Raw genomic sequence first — 18607 nt, 5'->3', positions numbered from 1 at the left:
TAGAAAGTGGCAAATACTGCTGAGATACAGTCTCCACCTCTTGCATGACAATATCAGTCTCTTCTACTTTTCTGGTGACCTCTGCTGCTTCCTTCTTTAGGGTCTCTAAAGTAGTTATGTTTGTGTCATCTAAAATATGTCCCTTCACTTCATTGAGAGCTTGTAGCAGAGATTTTTCTAACTGCCGCAAACGCAGTTGGAATTCACCTTAAGTAAAACAAATTGAGATCTGTGATCACACGCATTGCATATAACCTATACAAACATTTTATTCTATATCGTTTGTCATATCTCCTGTATGCTTTGAAACATAGTGTTACAAAATATCACATTCCTCAACTATAAAAAGAATAGCTGTATATTAGTAAGAGAGTGACTGTCAAGTTTATTCTCTGACTAATTATGACTCATTTTCATGGTTTGATTTTTAAGAAACCTACCTTGAAGTTTAAGGAGGTCAGAACGTTTTTCATCAACATCTGGTCTTTCAGCTTTCAGGACCTCATTCAGACACTGACTCTGTAAACTACTGCGAGTTATTGTGAAATTGACAAACGTAACACGAGAGCAGAGATCCGGGGGAAATTCAACCTATCAAAATAAATATCAGGATCATTTTGTTGGCTTAATATGTGTTCTGCCCTGCTGAAAGCTAAACAAATTTGTAAGTGTTCCTTACTGTTGGATCTCTGGTGGAGAGGAAGATGACAAAGGACGGTGACAAGTCAATATCTTGGTCTCCCAGGGTAATAAGCACTCGACCTCCAGTTCTCCGGACTTCATGATTCAGCACAGGATTCAGAATTGGGTCATAGCTCTCCACATCCTAAACAGCAGTACAATTGTGAGAGTAATGAACAGAACAGTAGCTAAAATGGACCTGTGCTGGAACAAGCTTGAATAAAGTTTGATCTGGATCACATTTTTTCCCCTGCTTGGGAAAAGGTCTAGTAGTAATCCACATGAAGATTTGGTCATGTGTGTAACTACTGTTAGTCCAATGTTATTCCCCATACAATAAGCTAATTTTTAGGATCAAGTACTATTCAGACATTTTGGATGATGGATTACATACCTAAGTAACGTTTCCTGTTTGGATTTCTTAATTTTGCTGTTTTCATTGTGTAGATATCAGATTATAACTAGCACCAAGAGGCCCCAATCAGAAGTGATGCTACCATTGTTACCTGAATCCTGCACCTCACAGTTTAAAAGCACAAACAATAAGAGGGTGATGGAAACCGACACCTTTGGAAAGTAAATTAATCTGTGCCTCAGTTTTACCATCTGTGCTATAGGGATAATATATCCTTATTTCTTAAGGCATGGGTGGCCAACCTGAGCCTGAGAAGGAGCCAGAATTTATCAATGTACATTTCCAAAGAGCCACAGTAATATGTCAGCAGCCCCCCATCAGTTCTCCCATCCACCGGCAGCCCCGCCGATCAGTACCTCTCCCTCCCTCCGCGTACCTCCCGATCAGCTGTGTGGGGTGGGAAGAGTGGGGGGCACTGGGCGGAGTGGGGGCAGGGATTGAGCAGCAAGCACCCCCTGGCACATTGGTGCCTATAGCTCCAGCCCCGGAGTCAGTGCCTATACAAGGAGCCACATATTAACTTCTGAAGAGCCGCATGTGGCTCCGGAGCCACAGGTTGGCCACCCCTGTCTTAAGGTGTTGTGAGGTGCTTGGATACTACAGAAATGGGTGCCATCTCTAAACAGATGTACTTTTTTATATACATGCATACATTTGCCTTTTTGTATTTTCATCAAGCCAATCTGGCTTCTCCCATCTGCTCCAACCTAGCTATTTCAACACTGACTATTTACTGCAGACATCCATAGAAGTGAGTTTTAAAGATTTTTTTTTAAAACCAGGAGCATTATAGATCAGTGTAGGGACTGTTCTGTGCAGAAGGGATGGTGTGTAAAGAGTCACTGAAGGGGAGTGGACAAGCAGACTGGATAGTCAAATCAGAAGGGGCACAATAGGTGACAAATTATTAAGTAGCAAGGGGCACACCTGAGAAAGGCCTTTAAATTTGACCTTGATATGGTAGGAGAGAGGGAGCAATGTGGTTAGAACAACAGGTAAGGAAGATGATGATCTTTGCTGCATTTTGATCCATTGTCTATACAAGGACCTTCATTTATTCATTACCTGAAAAGCACAGAATTGCCAGAGCAGCAATAAAACTAAGCCCCAGCAAGTGAAGATTTCAAGTGTACTTCCTAGGAAATGTAACCACAATTTTTTTTTAATTTATGTAAACAAGAGACTAACCTGGACGAGTAGAGGGTTACCAAATCTCAGTGCACTTTCCAAGTTCTTTCTGAAAGCATCATCCAAAAAGCTAGTACGAGTGATCTTACGGTCCTTGTATTCATTCATAATGAACTCTGTGGCTTGTCCAGAAGGATCAATGATCAGTGGATACCTAAATTAGTGAAAAAATATTTCCATCATATGACTGATTTAAGGCTTCTGATAGAAGCCATTTAGTCCACTCAGGTTGAGTTAATATTCTAAATCTTTTTTGGAGAATGTGGGCTCATGTAATGAAATATGGAGGGTCATTGTTTGGAGACGATAACATAGTTAAATGATCTAACTAGATACAATTATCAAAAGGGTACTTTACTGTTTCAGTCAATACAGACTAACAGTTTCAGTTTGAGCTAAGTTGGTATAATAGTGAAGTATACTAAAGATGCAAGTTGTTTTGCTTATAAACACAAGGGAAGGAGATTATTAAGACTTGCATTTAATTTGCTATCATGGGTACTATGTAGATATCAGACAGTGCTCAAAATTCTCTCAAAGCATTTATATTCAGTTGGATGATAAAGTTTCAATCAAGTTTTCCTTTTGATAGGTGTGTGCAAATTCCATTGACTTCAGTGGGAGTTCTGTGCACCGATCCATTGTTAAGTTTATCCCCATACATTCTGTACTTATTGTACAAATGAAGTACCTATTAAACCGCTTAAGCATGATAGCGTTTTCTGTGCACAGGTCATCTGCAGGTAGAGAACTTGCTTGCCAGCAAAGACGCTCATCTGCATTGGAAAGGTATTCTGTCCTTGCAATGTCTGTACGGAACTGAAGAGTAAAACATTATTATTACTTGCCCAAAGAGAGCCCAAAGTTTGATCAAATTTGATCTTTATCTTTTGTGAACACCTTGTGATTTCCCCTTTACGAAGCAGTAACTCATTACAATCAATGTTAACACTTGTGGTAGTCATGACATTAGTAATTGTGGAGCAATCTTTACCTGGATATTTGCTTGCTGCAAGTGATGGGACCATGTAGTGAACAAGTTCTGTCGCATTTGCTGGTCAAAGTACCCAGCATAAGCAATAAAAGCTCCTGAAAGCAAACAGTCTCCTGCAATAGTGGACATCTGGTTCTTGAAGGTTTCACTTGTCTTCTCCCATCTTTCACGTTCAGCAGACAGATTCTTCAAGAGTGCAGTGCTACGGTTTACCTAGAAATTAAGGAATGGTCAATATAATATACATCTTTATTCAAAATGAAGGCTCCCATAATTATCGCATTTGCAACCTATACGGACAGACAAGTGTGCCCAACACACCAGACTTTTGACCCAAATTTTCAGAATTACGTATGTCCAGAAAACAACTATGAGTGCATGCACAACTCTGGAAGTTTGGTTGTTAGTATTCTTGGGCTATGAATTTTATGGTTCTGGTAGTGGAAAGGGACAGAAGGATTGCAAACATTTTGGAAAACAGGATTAGAATGCAAAACAACCTTGACAAATTGGAGAACTGATCTGAATTCCGCAAGAGAAATTCAGGAAGGGGAAAAAAGAATAAATGCCAAACTACAGAACAGGGAATAACTGCTAGGACAGGGGTGGCCAACCTGAGCCTGAGAAGGAGCCAAAATTTACCAATGTACATTGCCAAAGGGCCACAGTAATATGTCAGCAGCCTACCATGAGCTCCCCACTCCCACCCTCCGCTCCTACTGCCCACAGGCAGCCCTGCGGATCAGCACCTCCCTGCACCTCCCGATCAGCTGTTTCGTGGCGTGCAGAAGGCTCTGGGCAGGAGAGGGAGGAGCGAGGGCACGACAGACTCAGGGGAGGGGGCGGGAAGGGGTGGAGTGGGGGCAGGGCCTGGGGCAGAGCCAGGTGTTGAGCAGTGAGCACTCCCCGGCACATTGGAAAGTTGGTGCCTGTAGCTCCAGCCCTGGAGTCAGTGCCAATACAAGGAGCCTCATTAACTTCTGAAGAGCCGCATGGGGCTCCAGAGCCACAGGTTGGCCACCCCTGGGCTAGGATCTAGGTGGCTAGGCTGAAGAGGATCTGGGGGTTATATCGGATCACAAATTGAATATGAGTGATCAATGTGGTGCAGCTGCAAAAAAGGTTAATATTCTGGAACGTATTAACAGGAGTGTTGTAAGACAGACCTGGGAGGTACTGGTCCCAGTCTATACAGCAATCATGGCTCAGCTGGATTACTGTGTCCAGTTCTGGATATCACACTTTAGGAAAAATGTGGACAGGTTGGAGAATTTCCAGAGAAGGACAACAAAAATGATTAAATGTTTAGAAAACCTGTCTTATGAGAAAAGGTTAAAAAACTGGGCATGTTTGGCCTCGAGAAAAAGACAACCACGGTGAAAGTCTTCCAATATGTTAAGGGCTGTTCTAAAGAGGACTGATCAATTGTTCTCCGTGTCCACTTAAGGTAGGTTGAGAAGCAAGGGGCTTAATCTGCAGCAAGGGAAATATAGATTAGATATGAGGAAAAAAACTTTCCAACTATAAGTAGTTAAGCTCCGGAATAGTCTTCCAAGGGAGGTTGTGGAATTCCCATTATTGGACATTTAAAAAAAAAAAACAGATTGGACAGACACCTGTCAAGGATAAAGGAGGTTTATTTTACCCTGCTGCAGCAAAGGGGGCTGGACTCGAGTTCACTTTCAGCCCTACATTTTTATGATTCCATCAGTGCAGCTTAAGGAACCAAAAAATAAGAGGACATTTGTATGGACCGTTTAACCTGACTTCACTAGTCTTGTCTGAAGAGAACATTAATATAGCAGTTACCCTGCAAGATAGTTTTAAAATATGAGAAAAGGCAGACACTCAACTCTATTAAAAACATTAAGTAATCACAATTCCTCTGAAACACATTTGAGACTTACAGAATTGATCATTTTAATGGGTGAATTTTGTGCTTGTGAAAGAGGACTGGCTTTGCTTTACCTATGCTAGCTTTCCTTGGTTGAGTAACATCCCACCTGCTAGCCTAGTCCTGATCAGACAGATTGCCAATTTAATTGGGTGCCCAGCATGAGGCAGTGACTGGAAGAGCAATCCTCACTCTGGTCTGTTTATCAATGGTCAGCAAAGCTCTTTGTAAGAAGTCCAAAGGAGGAAACATATTGAAAGGCAAACTGTTGTGTAGAGAGGCCATTAAAGCATTCTGTGTTAGAAAGGTATACAGAATGTTTGAAAGCCACTATTCCCACCCCCTGAAACATTAAAGAAAAGTCAGTAAAATGGACAAAATGGTACATTGAGTATTCTCACTTTTGCTTCAACTGCAGCCAGGTCCGCCTTAATTGCTTGAGCCTCCGAAATCAGCACTGCATACTCTTCCTTGTAGCGAGCAATACTGGCCTCGAGATCACGAATCATCTGTTCTACCTCATTAGCTTTCTGTTGATTGTCTTTGGCATCATCCTCCAGTTTCTGTAGTTCATTGCGGAGGGGTTCTACTCGCTTCAACATATCAGCATAATTCAGCTGTGAAACATGTGAACAGTCAGTTCTAGATACTTTCTAGAATGGAACTTACCACGTGACTTGGGACCATGCAAGTCAGCAAGCATAATTTTTTTATGGATTGAGGGCACCCCTCAGGATTTTAGGTATTCAGACTTTCATTTTAAAAAGGTTAAGTTTCTAGTCTTCTACTTAAACTGATTCACTATTTTGAGTCTGCAGGTGGCCTGAAACAGCCAAGAGGTGTGAACTGCACTATTCATCTCACTGAAGCGAGAATGATGTTCTTTGAGAAGCCTCCAGATTTCAATCAAATTTCAAATTCAATCGTGCAGTGCAGAGACAATTGCCCATGATGCCAGAGCTCTCTTTCAGGGAGTGTAGGATGAAGGCAGGGGAGATCCTGCAATGAGTCTGGAAGGCTAGAAGAGGGAAGCTTATCCTATGGGGTAAGTACCAAATTAGTGTATCCTTTTCCCTGCACACTGGGATTAGCCTGCCCCTGCCCCCACTGAAGAAGCCCTCCAGTTTTCCCATAATAGCACTCTACTCAAGCTTCTAAAATCCCACCCGGAAACCCTCAGCCAAAGCCTACACCCACAAATAACCAACCTTGGCTTTGAATAGGGCTGGATGAGATGCCATCTGTGCTTGCCATTTACATTACTTCAGAGCTAGATGCCCTCCCCTCAATAAGACATGATCACACTGCTCTACAACATTCCCCACCCTTGTCAGGTGGGGGAAACGAGATCAAACAAGGCAACAAAATCTGGTCTGTGCGTACACAAACCTGGCTACAGAGCAAAAAGACCAGCCATTAGTCACTATTATTAAAACAGTGATTTTCAATTGTCTTTTGAAAAAGTAAGTTGTAGGGTTGCAATCATTATATACATGTTCTTATGAAATGTACTACAGGATCCTGTTAATCACAGAACAGTTAACAGAGTATTCAAGAAATAAATAAATAAAATTAATGGAGATATCCTATCTCCTAGAACTGGAAGGGACCTTGAAAGGTCATCAAGTCCAGCCCCCTCCCTTCACTAGCAGGACCAAGTACTGTTTTTGCCCCAGATCCCTAAGTGGCCCCCTCAAGGATTGAACTCACAACCCTGGGTTTAACAGGCCAATGCTCAAACCACTGAGCTATCCCTCCCCCATCTAACATTCAGCACCTTACTCTGCATGTTCACTTGAGACCAATTTCTGTTTTTACCTCTACAATAGCAAGCTAGACAAGATGCCACAGATCTTTGAGTGATGGAAGTCTGCCAATTCTGAGTCCTTGCATATTTCCAGCACCTTAGAACTTGCACTTATCACTAGGTGTTAGATTTCCCACAACACTGAAGCATTCTACATTGGCGCATCTACTGAAGATGAGTTACCTGTGCAATTGCCCATTTTACCATGGGACCACATGCTAAGGATGCTCGGTTTACGATTTCATAATTGTAACTTGGATTTGACATATAATTCTTCTTCATCTTTTCCCGGATGGAATCACTGCAAAAGAAGAGTTATGTTTGACACAGCATGTGTGCAAGTGCTGAATCTCTCAGCGCAGAGTTACTGAGAGGAAGTTGCCCCTTTACTACAGTAGATAAACTAAAACCAATACCTTATCAGTGGTTCTCAAACTGGGGGTCGGGACCCCTTAGGGGGTCGCAAGGTTATTACATGGGGTGTCACAAGCTATCAACCTCCACCCCAAACCCTGCTTTGCCTCCAGCTTTTATAATGGTGTTAAATATAAAAAAGTTTTTTAAATTATGGGGGGGGGGGGGAGGGGTGTCACACTCAGAGGCTTGCTATGTGAAAGGGGTCACCAGTACAAAAGTTTGAGAACCACTGCCTTAGATCTTCAGTATTAAAGTTGACAATGCTGCTGATGAAATTATCTCTGAGAATAATTGGTCTGTCTTTCTCTAGTCATTTGTCTCCTCACCCAACAAGAGAGAGATTGATTATAAAGCCAGTTTTACTGCAGCAGGAGGGTTGGCCATTGCTCTTACTTCAACAAGATGCTGCTTCCTTATAGAGCTCACAGCTATTAAGGGGATGAAAAAGGGATTCAGCATGCAACAATCAGGGATTTAAGGCTACTGCTGGGAAATAATGAAAGAAATTTAAGTTCAATTACTGGGAATAGTCTATACTCCAGTGCTCTGATGGCAGTATGTGCTACTCAGACTATACTTTAAAATTTATTTTAAGAGCAAAATTTAGCTCTGAGATGCACATCTTCTCCCTGATAGATCATCATCTTCATGAATATATGACAGAGTTTGATATTTTGTTCTCTGCATAAAAGGTGGAGATTCTGCACACACACGAGATGAATTCTGCTTTTTGTGAGGTAGAAACCAAACCCTAACATCACCAATTGTGACTACTAGTAAGATTTCTATTGTGAAAATCTTGTGAACAATTTATTTATATTCCCAGCAATAGCTCGGTACCTGCAGTTATTCACCTGATCTCCTCAGCAGAAAAGTTTACAATAGTTGGAATGAAGTTTTCCCTCATAATGATGGAACGTATCTGTTTCCAGTCAGTTGTACTTTCACCCAATAGTAGACAGATGGACTCTAGTGCTAGCTTCACTGCTCCAGGTGGGTTGGCCATAGAACGGACCTCTACCAGTTGCTGCTGCTTTATTGATTTTACAGTTAATCACAGTGGTCAAGCCAGATCGAGCAGGAGAAAGGAAGAGTATTGATAGGGGAGAAAAAGGAAGAAAAGACAGCAAAACAGTAAGGACAGGAATTAGCAAATCTTCATTGACATTGTTGAGAGATTTTTAAGCTTCAGGTAACATCTAAAATGAATTAAACCTCTCTTGTAAAAACCAAATGGTTTCCACATTTTGAAAACTCTCCACCAGTATGCTCATGTGAGAGAGAGCAAGCTGAACTATCAGAGGCCTCCAAGTACCACTACAAGAGCAAGAGTTTGCACGTGGCAGCTATGTTGAGTTCACAGGAGCCTAAAAACAAGGCTGTGCCTCTACAGCGAGAGGCCGTATACCTAGGCAAATAGTGAGTTAGAAGTCCTTCCTCCTCTTATGCAACCCACTGATAAGCCATTGTAACCAAGTCTTGAGTAACTAAGTTGTAGGTAGTATTTCCATTCACGATACTTATGTAGCGTTTATTAAATCACTAATTCCATGAACTGGACACTGCTATCTCTTAAGAGGCAGCAGCAGCAGAAACAGAACACGTTAGGGGTTTGTCTAGAAAACAGTGAGCAACAAGCTGGTGTCTAAGAGCACAGCAAGCTAGCGTGCTGTAGACTAACTGACTATGTGGACCATATTACTGCATACCAGAAATTTCCTAGCGTTTGTTGACCTACTCCTGTTTCAGGAGTTCCAATTCTAATGTACCCTGGTATACTGAAAGATAGTAAGTAAATCTAGCAAAGCTTGGCAAAAAACAGTGAACCATTAAGACAGTTTATTGCGCAAAGTTTAATAAAAATACTGCTTAGAATGCAAGTCTACAGTAGCAATAATTGGAAGTTTGGAAGCTCAGTAGTGCTAGTGAACTATTTTCCTTTCTACTGCTGCCACACTAAAGATTAAGATACTGCTGATAAAGGGATGAACCCAAAGTTCACTGAAGCAAATGGAAGCACTCCCACTGACTTCAAGAGCCTTTGGATCAGCCCCAAACCCCTAAAGGATGGCATGCTGTAGTTATTTGTCAGTGTTGACTTACCATTCTGAGCATCAATGACAGCAGGCTCGACTTTGTCTAGCTCCTCCTTCACACTCATTTGCTTATCTGCAATTACTGCTTGCTGTTCGTGCAGCTTCTCTTGAATGTCTTGGCTCATAACCTAAGAGAAAGATTGTGCGACCTTTAAGATATTATTTCTAAATATACTGTACATGTGCAAAAGGTAAAGAAAGCTTTGATTTCACCTTTTTCTTCTCAGCTTCTTGCTGATGCTTCACCATTTTTTTCAGCTTGTCATTAGCTGCTGCATTCTTTACTTCCAACTCCTGGCTCTTTATTCTCAAGTCCCTACGCAGTTCTTCCACCTGACATGAATGGTAAGATTAGAGTCTGTACAGACTAAACTCAGTTTTAAAGTGTTTTAATAGCTCTAATTTTATATTAAAAAGCAAAGTTTAAAGGTATGTACCTGGTCAACAGTTTCCTTGATCTTTCTAAGGCCAACATTCAAATGCATCTGCTGTTCCTCCAGCTCACTCCTTTTCTCATTGAACAAGTTGACATAATGGTTGATGAAGTCCAAATAGTGACGTGGTGTGATGGCCATAGTTCTGCCTCCCCATTTTGCTAGACGAGCGTTAGCCTTCCCAAAGGAAAAAGATTTTGTCAAAAGTTAGTATATATAAAAGATTAGGATTATATAATATCTAGATTTTTTTAAACTCAAAACCGTCACAGCAGCAACACTGTTGTACTGAACTTGCGTCAGTCCACTAGAACATGACATTAGAGATCTGAGTAGCATGGCAGAACACACCTGATGAAGGGTCTGATGAACAAATACACAACTATTTACAATAGCTTCCCTATGTGATGGCGGTTGTGGTAACTTCTCATACACAACTGGCATATAGTCTGGCACAATGTAGTTTGGCTTCTCAAGATCCATTTTGCTTGTAAACTCTTTGCCAACTTCGTACAGTGCTTCAGTTGACCAGTCTCCGAACCAGTTCAAGACACACCTGCAGACAGGACAAGACGTATTACAACTTCCAAAATTTCTTTTTTCAAGAGGGTATTAACAATATTCTTAATTAAAAAAAGACAGACCTGAAGTGTTAAGATACTCTGGGAGCTAACCTACAACAAAGTAAGTAAGTTACCTGTTGAAGAGAGATGGAGAAGTAGCTGCTCTGTCCTTCAGGCCCTCAGAAGATGGGTTCATGGTGAACACAACATGGAGATTGTGAATAACTTGACTGGTGAACCATTTGTACAGTTCTTCATGTGAATCTAGCATTAAACCTTCTTTCTGTGCTCCCTCTTTACATTGAGTCATAAGGGTGGCATATTCATCTCCTTCAAAGAGACCAGGAACCTAATCCAGGAAATAAGTATATTTTTCTTAAAGGCTTGATTTTCCCTGCATAACTGCTACTTTACACAGATTTACTCAAGTTACCTCTCCATTGGCCAGAAGATTATTCATTTTTTCCAAGAATCCAGAATCCAGTACATTTGACTCATCCATTATAAATGCTATTTTCTCATTCTTGCAGCCAGAGCGTCTGAAGACCGTTCTCAGATCTTCATCAAAGTCTTCACCTGTGTATTTTCTATGAACCTATAAAGATTTAGCAATAGTTACTGATCTTTTTTTAGCCCTTATCGTCCCACACAATGACTTATCTTTATACATTTATCTTACCAAAGATAGAATATCTGCAAGACAACTGCAAGCTTTAACAGTCAATTTTTTTGTTGAGTGATAGAACTAAACCAACCTTTATTTGGTAAACACTTAAACCATTCATCCAAGCCACAAATCGTGAGAGAGTAGTTTTCCCTGTTCCACTAACTCCAATGAGAAGCAAGTGACCCTGAGGCTGGCGGAAGATTCTGAAAGAGATTGGTACTTCAAGTAAGTTTACTGCTTGATAAATTGTGAATTAGCCACAACATTTCTAAACCTCCTTTCCTTGCAAACTTAACCTGGTTTTTTTTTTTAGTACTGTGACTGGTTCGGGGGCACACTGAAGTGACTATTGGCAATATTTCTCAGTCTGCTACAATTCCAACCTTGCAGTGCTCCCTTTACAGAATGCCTCTCCCAAGTAGAACACCAGTATAAACTGGTGTGCCATTCTGGACTAGTCTGAATACAGATTTGTTTTACAATTCAAACTAGACAAACCCAGAAGTTGGAAATTCAGCTTACCGGTCAATTCTTAGCACATGATCCAAAACTTCATTGAACAGCACTAGTGGCACATCAAGTTCTTCTTCATAAAACACTTTCAGCCTGGCTTTTACATAGTCTCTCAGCTCTTCCTGATCCACTGGGATATAATCCTAGAATAAGGAGGCCAATATGTAAGCAAAAGATCTAAGACTAGAATTTAAGACTAAGGGAGAGATTCTAACCCTGCTGACCCCTCTGTGCTGGATAAAGGGGCTGGAGTGACACGAATTCCCAACTCAAGAATTGAGGATGACAGCCACAGGGAACCCCTCAGACTCTGATGTAGCATGTGCCACAGGCAGGGCCTATAATGTCACATGCCATGGCAGCAGTGCTGCCCAGAATTTCTCCAGGCACCTGGGAACTGGCTTGCACAATTTAGACAACCCATTAAGGCTCAAAGCTACCTTAAGTTCCCCCCACCTCACCCCACTCCCCCCCTGGCTAGGAGTTCTGTGCTGTGCCTCTTAGCAGCATAGTTCAGACTTTCACTTTAAGTTGAAAAAACTAGTTTGCACAACAGCTCAGATGCTGCATTTAAATCAATGCACAAATAGAAAATGCATCATGTCTGCAGAGCCACTGTAACGTAAGGCATTTAAAATGATCTACTGCTTACTTTCAGAGGCAATATAAGTCAGTATATTCCATAAGTGCCAGAAAATTCCCAGGTAGATAGGTATTTGTGCTCCTTGGCACTTTTACCATCACTGCAAATTCCTGATTTGAATACACATATGGCTCAACTTGTTTGAGGTATGTTACCTAATACACTGGGTGCATGTATGTTAAGTGCATTTTCATAAGTCTAAACAGACAGGAGCACATTTAGCCAGCAGGCACAGAAGTAGATTTATGAATACCTGCTTGGACGTTGAAAAGCAAACCCTAAAACATTCAGAGCGACGAGCTTTACAATCACATATTAGCATTACACAATTGTTTCTTGAAGTCAACTGCAACAGTTGAAGCCATATAAAGGATTGGGGCGGGGGGGAGCAGAAGAAAATCTAAGGCCACGAACAGTTTATTGATCAGACATTATTGTTCGTTATGAGACAACTATGGCATTTATTGTTCTGAAAGCATATAGCCAGATACAAGATTGAGTATGCTTGTACTCCACAATCATACCACCTTGGGTCATACCTCAGATCAAGTTATGCAATGATCTGACTAACATCACTTGGGAGACCAAGGGAAAACCAGGATGCTAGGAAATGAAGCTTGTGACTCAGTGGGTGGCACTTCTCCTTTGAGTCATTAGTTAGCCAGTGTGGTTACGGACACCATTGGCTTATTTGTTAAACAAGCCAAAGAGACAACCTACATCTTCTAACTGCACTAGTCCAAGACCCCAAGATACTTTCTGCAATTGTTACCCTCAATATTCTAGATGAGTTCCTGTTTGGGTATATGCTCTGCCTTCTAATTCACAGTTCTACTCCCTTGGTACCCGGACAGGTTCTGCTATGTGCTGGATACCCATCATGCCATGCCGCATCAAATGTGTTTGCTTACCAACTCCAAATGGTTAGCAATCCTTATTGTCAAAGGTAAATTCCATCACATCATGGACTGTGCTTAGTATGCTAGAAGAAGCGCTGCCTAAGAGAAGTGGTTGGCAAAGATTCACTCTCTTATTCTGATACTTTGTGTCTGCAACTGCCAATATCAAGGCTTCTATTGAGATATCCCTCTTTACCTTTGACAGCCAATTGCTGTACAAGATGGGTCTGCTCATAGCTTTCTCTTTGTCTATGTTGGGGAAATGTTTCAGAGCTACCATATCAATGTTTTCATCAGTCCAACGTCTCTCCTCATCTTCCACAAGTCTAGTTAGAGAGAGACACAGTTACAAGCAAGCATGCAACACCTATTAAAAACAGATACATGTGAAGGACACACCAAGTACTATAAATAGCAAGTTAAGGCAAAGGGTAATACTATTGTACATATAGGTCAGTTCTATCTACTTGGAACTACTTAGCAATCCAACAGACACTGCTCTTACCCTGAGCTTAGAGAACTAGATTTCAAATCCACAAAGGTATTATTCTTCATATTTAGGTTATGTGTATAAGCCTTTGTAGGTGGCACTTATTTTATGAACTTAAACTTTTGTTCATTTCTACAATTTGTACTTTTAATACTATTTCCATAGTTTCTTTACCTGTCTTGGAAGAGACGCAAGGCTTCGTGTGCCCAAATCCTAATAAGGCCTTCAACAGGTAAGGTTTCTAATAGTCTTAAGGCTTCAGAGATACCTCTCACCCATCGAGTCATTTCACGAGGTGAATAAATGTAGTGTGGCTGTGTGTCCTGGGTGAACCTTTCCTAAAAATTCAAAACACTGGGTATAGTATCTAATGGGATAAAGTTATGCAACAATAATTAACATGCAAACAATGCTTCTCATGCCCCCATCTCACAACTGCTAATAAAAACAGGGTAAGCAGGCAGCAGGCCAAAACAAAAAGCACTGGGATTTATCTAAAGTGGCAAAGTAACAAGGAAAGAGGACTAGTCAGCAGAAGTTGGGAATAGTGTGTAGAGCAAGTTACCTGTGACATTGTGTAGAACTCTACCATGGCAGCAGTAAGAGGTTCTGCATATGTGCGGAGCGATGGGATAAGCCTCAGCATTGCACGATTGAATGTTCCATATATCTGAGTAAGTGAAGCTGGTCCAGGATAGTCCACATACACCACAGGGACATGGCGTAAAAACCTGAAAGAGGTCCAATAGCTTAGTGTTCATACCAGGAAAGACTTCATCCAACTCAGCTAGACTAGACCTGACCTATCTATTTTCAATATTCAAAACAACTGCCATCCTTGGTGGAGATTTCATCTCAAATTAAGCCACTAAAAGTCAAAGTAGGAGAGTCAATTACTGACTTGTACTCTGCAATATCACATCATATCGGTTTGTTTCTGATCCAAGCTGCTTGTTTCATAGGGTAAAAATAACTATTAATTTCACAACAGCATTCTCAGCCTCTGAAGTGAGTAATGTTCAGCACTCACCTTAGCCACCACCCCGTTGGCTAAAACAAAGTCCTCTTTGAAGTACAGGAATGTGAATGGAGTACAGTCTGTGTTCTTCATAGATTCTAAGGCCAGAAGAAATCTTGTCTAACCTCCCATATAAAACAGGTGGTAGAACTTCCCCAAAATAATTCCCAGGGCATCTTTTAGAAAAAAATGCTACTATCTCGATTTAAAAATTGTGAATGATGCAGAATTCACCCTTGGTAAGTTATTCCAATGGCTAATTACTCTCACTGTTAAAAATGTATGCCTTGATTCCAGTTTGAAGTTGTCTAGCTTCAGTCTAGCAAAGAAAGGTATAACATGATCCAGTGGCTGGAAGCTGAAGAGCCCATTATTAAATATTTGTTTCCCATGTAGGTACTTAGAGACCAATCAAGTCCCTCCTTAACCTATTCTTTGTTAAGCTAAATAGCTTGAGCATTTTGAGTCCATCATTATAAAAAAAACACGTTTTCTAATCCTTTATCATTCTTGTGGCTCTTCTCTGAACTCTCTTCAATTTGTCAACATCTTTCTTGAATTGTGGGCACCAGAACTGGACACAGATTCCAGCAGTGGTCACACCAGTGCCGAATACAGAGATCAAGTAAGCCTTTTTATTCCTATTTGTGATCCCCATTTAAGCATCCCAGGATTGCATTAGCTCTTTTGGCCACAGTGTTCCATGTTCAGCGGGGAGCTCAAGTTCAACTGATTATCCACCATGATCCCCAAACCTCTCTCAGGATAGAGTCCCCCAACCTGTAAGTATGGCCAACCTTCTTTGTTCCTAGATGTATACATTTATATTTAGCTTTATTAAAATGCATATTAACTGCTTGCGCCCAGTTTACCAAGTGACACCGATTGCTGTGAATCAGTGACCTGTTCTCGTCATTATTTACCATCCTCCCATTTTTGGGTCCTCTGCAAACAGTGATTATTTTGTTCTCTTCCAGGTAACTGATAAAGATGTTAAATATCATATGGCCAAGAACCAATCCCTGTGCAACCCTAATGGAAACAAGCCCACTCAATAATGGCTCCCCGTTAATAGTTACATTTTGAGACTTATCAGCTAGCCAGTTTTTAATCCATTTAATGGGTGCCATGTTACTTTTATATCATTCTAGTTTGTTTTTGTTTTTAAACCAAATTGCCATACAGTACCAGGTCAAATGCCTTACCTAAGTGAGTATATTATGTCAACACTATTACCTTTATCAGCTAAACTTGCAATCTCATCAAAAACAACAAAGTTAGTTTGACAGGATCTATTTTCCATTAACCCATGTTGATTTGTATTAGTTACATTGTTAACTAAAAGAGGGCAATCAAGTCCTGTATCAGCCACGCCATTATTTTGGCTGGGATCTAGGTCATCCCATTTACCCTTTTTTAAAACTGGCATTTTAGCAGCTTTCTTCCAGTCTTCGGAACTTCCCGTGCTCCAAGACTTATTGAAGATCAACAGGAGCTTGCTAGACCATTAATGAGCAGCTCATTTGGATGCAAGGTATTTTTAAACCAATATTTAAGGCTACAAATGGATTCCAGTATTAGAATGTAAAGGCATCAGATACTCCATTTTGCAGATCAGGACTATAGTTTTAGTAGCTTCAGAATAGTATTTACCTATGTGAAAGTGGTTTCCTTCCAGGATCGGTAGGTGGGTTACAAGCTCCAACAAACTGAATCCTCTCTAATTTCACCCAGGTCTGATCCGATGTACGGTAGAAACCTCCATGTTCCACCATCTGAATGAGGGAATTGTTTTAATACAAGAAAGTTCCCATAATAATATAATAGTATAATCCTTAGTTTCACAACAAAACAAACCTGTCTAATGAAGGATATGACTCTCTGCGTGCCATACTTATCCATATCTGGCAAGTTGATTTCATCACAGAACAGCACCAGCCACTTTCCTAGCTGCACAGGAGCCAGCACCACTCCATTAGGTGTACGCCTGTACTCACAGTAATGATCAAAAGTTTTCAAAAGTAGCTCTGGGGTAGTAGCACTAGAGAAGTTAAGTCCAACCACCTTAAAAAAAAAAAAAAACAAAAACCAAGGGTGAAAGAGGTAAATCCATGAAGACATTTGATACATTTTAATAGTTTAAAGTCTTAGAACCAAGTTTCAGTAGATTATCATTCCTCAGTAACAAATATATGTTACAACTTGGCCTTCAGATTGAAAATATATGCTGTAGGTTGACTAGATACTGATCACTGGATGCTGTTTACACAAGTATTTGGATCACTACAGATATGTAAAATTCCTTATAGACTGTCATCAAAGTCTGTTATCTGCCAGTTGTACCCACTTGTTAGAATACATACCGTCTCTCAACACTGTTAACTGGTTTAAACACTCATACCTAGACGGAACAGCCACCTGAACTCGAAATACTTTTGATTTAATACTAAACAAGTGAAAAAAAAAAAAAAGCCAGTACTACTGGTGCTAGTTAGAAAGGAACAATAGATGGCCTTGACATGAAGGGACTCCTGGAGTTAGGAAGAGTCTAGATCTTCCTGGTGACTATGGGCAAGACACTAATTTCTGCTTCAGTTTCCACTCCCATTTTACAGATCTTATAACACTCTATGAGGTAGTAACAGTTAGGATACATTCATTTAGCTGAGCAAAGAGCTCTGATACAATGAAGTTTTTACCATGTAAGTAGAGAGGTGTTGCAGTAATCATTAGAGTAACCTTGTAGGCAGCTTTTACTTGTTATACATTTGCAATTATTCAATAACGTACATATAAACAGAATAGTTACCTCCATATCAGGGAGGGCTCTGAGAGCACTGAAAAGGGTCATAGTCTTTCCAGAACCTGGTGGGCCACAGAGCACCAGGGGTTTGTGTTCCGCTAGCCAAGTATACAGCAAAGCTTCATGGCGGACGGTATCTAGGGTTGGTACTACAACATCAGGAGCAGCAACCTTGTGTGTCTCAACTTCAATCTGAGGAACCTTGGACTGCCATGGGACCCACTCACCTGTAATCGACACCTAGGTGAACAGAAATATAGTTAATGTATAAATTTAGTAGAGAAATGGGTTCCAATGGGGTTCTCATCACAACCCCAGCTTATTTTACACAACTTCATGCTTTAATCTGTTAAATCAGTTAAGCTTTTAACACCTGCAAATTTGATGCTGTGGGACTAGTTTAGAAGAAGCTTGGACTACACAGTACATTATGTACCAACTGAACAAACAAACAAACAAACAAAAAATCAAATGTAGAGTGGCTTGCCTTGAGCTAACTTGTGAGATACTGATTTAATCCCATTGAGAGAGGTTAATTTAGAAATAGTGTCATTCTGGTTTTGTTTCCTTAGGAATTAGGTTTTTAACCTATACGAAGTACAAGAGGCTGTTACCTCATAATCAGTTATGGGTATGTTGGGTGCTGTGGGCAATGGTACAGTGGTGATTCTCCTAATGTATTCTCCCAGCTCTGTTCTCATTTTCAGACGACTATCTCCAGAGAGTGACCACAGTATTGCATAGACCAGGTATCTCTGATGGAAGACAAGAGAAAGATTAGTCCACACAAATGCAAAAAAGTATTATTTGTGTTCGAAGGACAGCTGAAGAAAATACAAGGAGAGCCTGGTAACTGTGTTCATCTTTAGGCTTTCAGATCACTTTACTGCAGTATTTACTTTACCTGGATATAACGCTCCAGTTGATCTATCTGCATAGGGAAGTCGGGATGGTTTGCATTGTACTGGTCTACATTGCGGCAAGCCTGATGCAACATAGAGAACAATGAACCAAGACAGCGCAAGCGAGTGAGGTCCATGATATGCTCTAACTTGAAAGCATGTTCAAGAGCTTTAGTCACCAGT

General features: G+C 40.7%; 1 protein-coding gene across 1 annotated transcript; it reads right to left on the bottom strand.

Moving 5' to 3' along the window:
- Window positions 1-17: 17 nt before the first annotated feature.
- LOC115271571 (cytoplasmic dynein 1 heavy chain 1-like) lies at window positions 18-18223 on the bottom strand (the record flags this gene model as incomplete). Its single annotated transcript, XM_029914417.1, has 24 exons — window positions 18137-18223; window positions 17529-17762; window positions 16577-16783; window positions 16373-16494; window positions 14267-14432; window positions 13876-14039; window positions 13408-13537; window positions 11679-11812; window positions 11245-11359; window positions 10923-11084; window positions 10624-10838; window positions 10278-10482; window positions 9930-10103; window positions 9706-9825; window positions 9500-9620; window positions 7760-7824; window positions 5574-5789; window positions 5365-5466; window positions 3279-3491; window positions 2976-3103; window positions 2285-2438; window positions 680-826; window positions 441-591; window positions 18-207 (listed from the first exon to the last, which is right to left on the bottom strand). Coding segments are annotated over exons 1-24 (3722 nt in total), but the record flags the coding sequence as incomplete, so codon positions are not given.
- Between the last annotated feature and the right edge of the window lie 384 nt (window positions 18224-18607).

The sequence above is a fragment of the Terrapene carolina genome, unplaced genomic scaffold, assembly GCF_002925995.2.
Source record: "Terrapene carolina triunguis isolate 2854851 unplaced genomic scaffold, T_m_triunguis-2.0 Scaffold50393, whole genome shotgun sequence".
NCBI classification, from domain to species: domain Eukaryota; kingdom Metazoa; phylum Chordata; order Testudines; family Emydidae; genus Terrapene; species Terrapene triunguis.
Note: the sequence above shows the minus strand (reverse complement) of the source record. Positions and strands in the feature narration are given on the sequence as shown.